Genomic DNA, 5,457 nt, shown 5'->3' on the forward strand with positions numbered 1-5,457 from the left:
TGGGTGCCCCGTCCAGCCCCCCCTTGCCCCTCCGGCAGGCAGCCCTGGAGCAGGGGAGCTGAGCGGGTGGGGGGCAGGGGGCTGCAGGACTGGGGGGCCCAGCATGGGATCGAGGAGCAGCCAGAGCTGGGCGGGCGCTTTGCTTGGCCCTGGTCCTGCTGGTTCCCCGCCAGACACGGGTCTGTGATTCCGGGAGCCTCCAGGCCCCTCCGGGAGGGTGGGAACCGCCCGGGAGGGGCGGGTCCGGGGGCGGGTCCATGCCCCCCCATCCCGGGGGCCGCTCTCCCCGCCCCCCCGCCCGGGGGTTGGGCTTCCTGGGTCAGCGCCGCGGCTGCATCCGCGCCCGGCCCCGCTGCTGCGCCCGGCCCGGGCGGGGGGAGCCCGGGGGCCGCGCTGGGCTGGAGCCGCCCCTGGGCCGCGCAGCGCCGAGCTCCGCCGGGGGAGCTGCTGAGCCGGGGCCGGCAGGTGCGGGGGGCCGCGGGGGGGGGCTGGAAGGGGGCGGGCAGGAGCAGCCCCCACCGGCTGATGGGCACCGGGCAGGGGGGCGACTGAGATCTGAACATCCCACAGCCCCCCCGGCCCTCCCACCCCGGGTGTCTGTAGCGGGGACAGTGAGACCCCAGGGGCTGTGGTACCCCCCGGGGTGGTATCCCCCTCCCTGCCCCCCAGGCCCATCCTGCCCGGTATCCTGCCCCCTCCCTGCCTCCCGGGCCCATCCCGCCCAGTATCCTGCCCCCTCCCTGCCCCCCGGGTCAGCCCCACGGGCCCATCCCCGCAGTATCCTGCCCAATCCCCACGCCCCGGGTCAGACCGGTCGAGCTCTGTATCTCTCCACCCCACTCCCTGCGCCCTGGACCAGCCCGAAAAGGGGCTTCGTTAGAATCACGGACCCTTCCATGTGACAAACGTGGGGCTACGTCCCCAGCCCTGATCTCGCCTGTCCCCGTCCCCCGAGCAGGATTTCTCATCCCTGGGCCGGACGCGCTCTCCCGGATGGAGCGAGGGGCAGAGCGGTGGGTCCCGGGTCCCCGGGGTGCTGAGGAGACCCCGAGAGACGCCTGCACAGGTGAGGAATCGCTTAACCCGAGTCGGAAACCAGGGCAAACCCCCCAGCATGGGGTGTCGTTATTACTATTTGCATTAGCAGAGCTCGTGGGCCGGGACCCCACCGTGCTGGGTGCTGTACGATCCTGCAGAGGCTGCCCAGCCCTGCAGAGCTCCCAGTCTGACTAGGCCGGACGCACACAGGGCGGGAGGGGAAACGGGCCCAGAGAGGGGACGTGGCTTGTGCAGGGTCACCCGGCAGCAGGGCCGGGAACGGAGCCCGGAGTCCCGAACCAGAGGACAGCTGCTGGCTCACGCTGCCTGCTCTCAGAGACCCCCCGCCCTATGGCTCGGGTGCCCTGGCGCCTGGGGTTTGCTCCTGTGCTCGCTTTGGCTGTGCCCTTATTCAGTTCGCTTCACAGGCACCGGGAGGCCGCGTGGCCTAGTGGATACAGCTCTGGCCTGCGAGTCAGGAGAGCTGGATTTGCGTTTGGGGGGCAGTGCCTCAGTTTCCCCATTGTACAGATGGGGATAATGACCGTGAGCTGCCTTGTAGCTAGGGATTATTTTCTTTCTGAAAATCTGTGACAATTTAAGCCCGTGGGGGCCTCAGGGAGCTCCTGCAGCCAGGGTGCTGCCTGGAAATGTGATGGCCACGTGCTGCAGGAAGGGAGACGTCTGTCTACTCCCATCCCTAGCTCCTACCCCATCCATCCCTCATCCCTAGATCCTAGTGTGTTTATCTGTCTGTTTGTCCCCCTGGTGAATAGCTCCAAGTTCAGAGCCTCCCAGCAGGGACAGTGTGAAATTGACCTGATCCCTCTCACAGCAGCCCTGAAACTGACCAGATTCTTGCCAATTTCCCTTTGCTTCTGCTGCTGGGGAAGCTCTGAGGAGCAGCAGCCCAGACACCCGGCTCCCTGTCTGCAGACTCAGGAAGGCAGCACAGCAGCTGTGAATCATCTCCCCAGCCAGAGGGGCCGGGAACATCAGTGCATTGCTTTGAAATGAGCCCTGAACCCCGCAGGGCTCCCGACTCGGGTCTCTCCCTGAGGGGCAGATTCCCAGCCACAGGGGAATGTTCTTTGCTTTGCCACCCCCCTTTCCCAGTCGAGACTGACCCCTGTCTGGATTCTCTCCCAGCAGCCGAGGGGCTGACGAGTGAGGCCGAGGAGAATCCCGAACAGGACGGTCCGGAGCCAGCAGAACTGTATGGGACGTTACCGGGAAGTTCCCAGAGTCCTCAGCGGGGAGCGGCCTGCGAGCGTCAGGAGGCGGAGAGACCGGGTGAGTCCGCGCCGTACGGGGCGGATTTAAGGGGCCCCCACAGGACCGTGGCCCAGCCCAGAGCCTCCCTGGGAGACAGACTCTTCACCTGCCCCGAGTGCGGGAAGGGCTTCGGCCAGAGCGCGCACCTCCTCCGGCACCAGACCGTGCACACGGGGGAGCGGCCCTACAAGTGCCCCGAGTGCGGGAAGGGCTTCAGCCAGAGCTCGGACCTGACCACGCACCGGCGCGTCCACACGGGCGAGGAGCCCTACGCCTGTGCCGAGTGCGGCAAGCGCTTCGCCCAGAGCTCCAACCTGATCCGGCACCAGCGCACCCACACGGCCGAGACCCCCTACCGCTGCCCCGACTGCGGCAAGCGCTTCCGCCGCACCTCCCACCTGGTCATGCACCGGCGCGTCCACACCGGGGAGCGGCCCTACCGGTGCCCCGACTGCGGCAAGCGCTTCAGCCACAGCTCCCACCTGCACCGGCACCGGCGGGTCCACACGGGCGAGCGGCCCCACCGGTGCCCCGAGTGCGGGAAGGGCTTCGGCGTCAAGTCCACCCTGGTGACGCACCGGCGGGTCCACACGGCCGAGCGGCCCTACGCCTGCGCCGAGTGCGGCCGGGCCTTCGCCCAGAGCTCCACCCTCAACCGGCACCGGCGGGTCCACGCGGCTGAGCGGCCCTTCCGCTGCCCCGAGTGCGGCAAGCGCTTCCTCCAGAGCTCCAACCTGGTCACCCACCTCATTCTGCACACGGGCGAGCGCCCCTTCCACTGCCCCCGCTGCCAGAAAACCTTCAGCCAGAGCTCCAACCTCAGCCGCCACCAGAGGACCCACGCCGGGACCCGAGCCTGCCCGTGCCCCGAGTGCGGGGAGAGCGTCCCGTGCGGCACCGGCCTCTCCGCCCACCAGAGACCCCACGCGGGGCAGGAGACCCCCTCGCCGCCCTGCTAGGCCCGGCTGGTCCCCGCCCACCAGAGACCCCACGCAGGGCAAGAGACCCCCCTCGCCGCCCTGCTAGGCCCAGCTGGTCCCCCTGGTCCCCACCCACCAGAGACCCCACGGGGGGCAGGAGACCCCCTCGCCGCCCTGCTAGGCCCGGCTGGTCCCTGCCCACCAGAGACCCCACGTGGGGCAGGAGACCCCCTCGCCGCCCTGCTAGGCCCGGCTGGTCCCCCAGTACCCGCCCACCAGAGACCCCACGTGGGGCAGGAGACCCCCTCGCCACCCTGCTAGGCCCGGCTGGTCCCCCGGTACCCGCCCACCAGAGACGCCACGTGGGGCAGGAGACCCCCTCGCCACCCTGCTAGGCCCGGCTGGTCCCCCGGTACCCGCCCACCAGAGACCCCACGAGGGGCAGGAGACCCCCTCACCATCCTGCTAGGCCCGGCTGGTCCCCCGGTACCCGCCCACCAGAGACGCCACGCGGGGCAGGAGACCCCCTCACCATCCTGCTAGAGCCAGCCAGAGTGAGGGGTGCGCTCACCTATTCCCTCGCACCTCTCCCAAGTATCCGGCCACCCCATCCCTGCTAGCAGCTGATCAGACCCCTCCTCTGGCTCTGCCAAGCCCAGGCAGCCCAGATCCGTTCCTCCTCATGGCTGGGCCCGGAACCTGGCACCTCCCTTTGATTCCCCAGCCATGGAAAACACAGGGGCTGCATCCTGCCCGGCTGAAGCCGTGTCCTGGGAGGCGCTGCCCTCTCCCTTTGGTGCTCCCCAGGGAGCTGGGTGCTGGGGTGGCTCGCATGTAATGGGCTGTGCTGGGGCTTGGCTGGCAGGACAGAGAGCCAGTCCCACTCGCTCTCATTTCCCCGTGTCTCCCCAAGGAGCGTGGCACTGTGCACCCTGTCAGTGGTACCCCAGAGCCCTTGTCAGGAGCTCCCTGCCGCCTGCGGGACTTGGCAAGTGCTGTCACCCCCTTCCTGGCTGTATTTAACAAGCTGTATTTATGATGAGGCGTTCCATTCTAGCTCAATGGATAAAAGGCCGATGACGTCGTCCCGCGATGGCCGAGGCTGCCCGACCGGGCCAGGAGTCCAGCCAGGTCTCTCCTGCGCATCCCTTTGCCTCATTTCTCCTCTTCCCCCTCCCCAGAGAGTTCAGTGCTGGATGGACCCTGCAAGTGATCAATAAACCATGTAGAAAAGACCAGGAGTCGCTGCGTCGGGAAGCTCCAGGGTTTCTGTCGGCTGAGGGTGAGAGTCACGGACCGAGAGTGAGAGGCTGAGAGGGGTGTGTTTGGGGGGACCATGAGTCCCTGATCCCTGCAATGTGGGGAGGTAAGGGCGGGCAGGGAGCATGGGACGATGGAGGTACAGGGCTGGGGGCTGCGGGGTTTCTGTTGGCTGAGGGTGAGAGTCATGGACTGAGAGCTAGCACTTGACCCAGAGGGAATGGGGGGGGCTGCGAGTCCCTCATCCCTGCAGTGGCGGGGAGGTAGGGGCAGGCAGGGAGTGTGGGAGGACAGAGGTACAGGGCTGGGGCCCGCAGGGTTTGTTTCTCAGACCCGGATGTCGAGGCTGTGAATGCTTTGCATTGGGGAGGGATGGGAGGCAGCTGATGAGTGTCCGATGGAATTGTGCTGATGCCAGAGGGATGAAACAGGCGCCCCCAGGATGGGAGGGGGCGTCTCCTGATTGCTGGGACCCTGAGCAGGGCTGAGGTGTCCCCCCCCCCAACTGGACCTGTAGCCAGGCCAAGCCTGTCACTGATGGGAGGGGAAGAAGAGGGGCCCAGCAGCCCCAGCTGGTCCGTTCCGCCCTGGCAGGGATGGCAGAGACAGTCTGTCACCCCCACAAGCAGAGCTGGAAACTCCGGGGGGATCAAAGCCTCTGCCAGGATTGGAAAAGATGACACCGCCTGTGTTGCTGGTGGATGAGGGGTTAATGCAGCAGTGCCCAGTGGCTGCAGCGTGTGGGGCTAGCAGTGCCGGATTGCAAAGGCTGGGGAGAGGCCCAGGACCGGCAGAGGGGTCAGCTCTGGTTCGGTGGCATTCACAGGCAGAAGTCTGGAAATGGCAGAAGATAGTAACATGGCTCAGACCAGTGGGGTGTGGGGCTGTGGCCTGAAACGCCCGGCAAGGCGAGCCGCTGGGGAAGGCTGCGTGAGGAGTGAAGGCGCGTCTGTCCTCCAGGTCA

General features: G+C 67.4%; 1 protein-coding gene across 1 annotated transcript; it reads left to right on the forward strand.

The window, feature by feature from the left end:
• Window positions 1–257: 257 nt before the first annotated feature.
• LOC144929277 (uncharacterized) lies at window positions 258–4,468 on the forward strand. Its single transcript, XM_078848398.1, has 3 exons — window positions 258–465; window positions 959–1,066; window positions 2,188–4,468. Exons 1-3 carry the CDS (start codon window positions 258–260, stop codon window positions 3,270–3,272), a joined length of 1,401 nt encoding a protein of 466 aa, XP_078704524.1. The 3' UTR covers window positions 3,273–4,468.
• The last annotated feature ends 989 nt before the right edge of the window (window positions 4,469–5,457 follow it).

The sequence above is a fragment of the Lepidochelys kempii genome, chromosome 14, assembly GCF_965140285.1.
Source record: "Lepidochelys kempii isolate rLepKem1 chromosome 14, rLepKem1.hap1, whole genome shotgun sequence".
Taxonomy (NCBI): Eukaryota; Metazoa; Chordata; order Testudines; family Cheloniidae; genus Lepidochelys; species Lepidochelys kempii.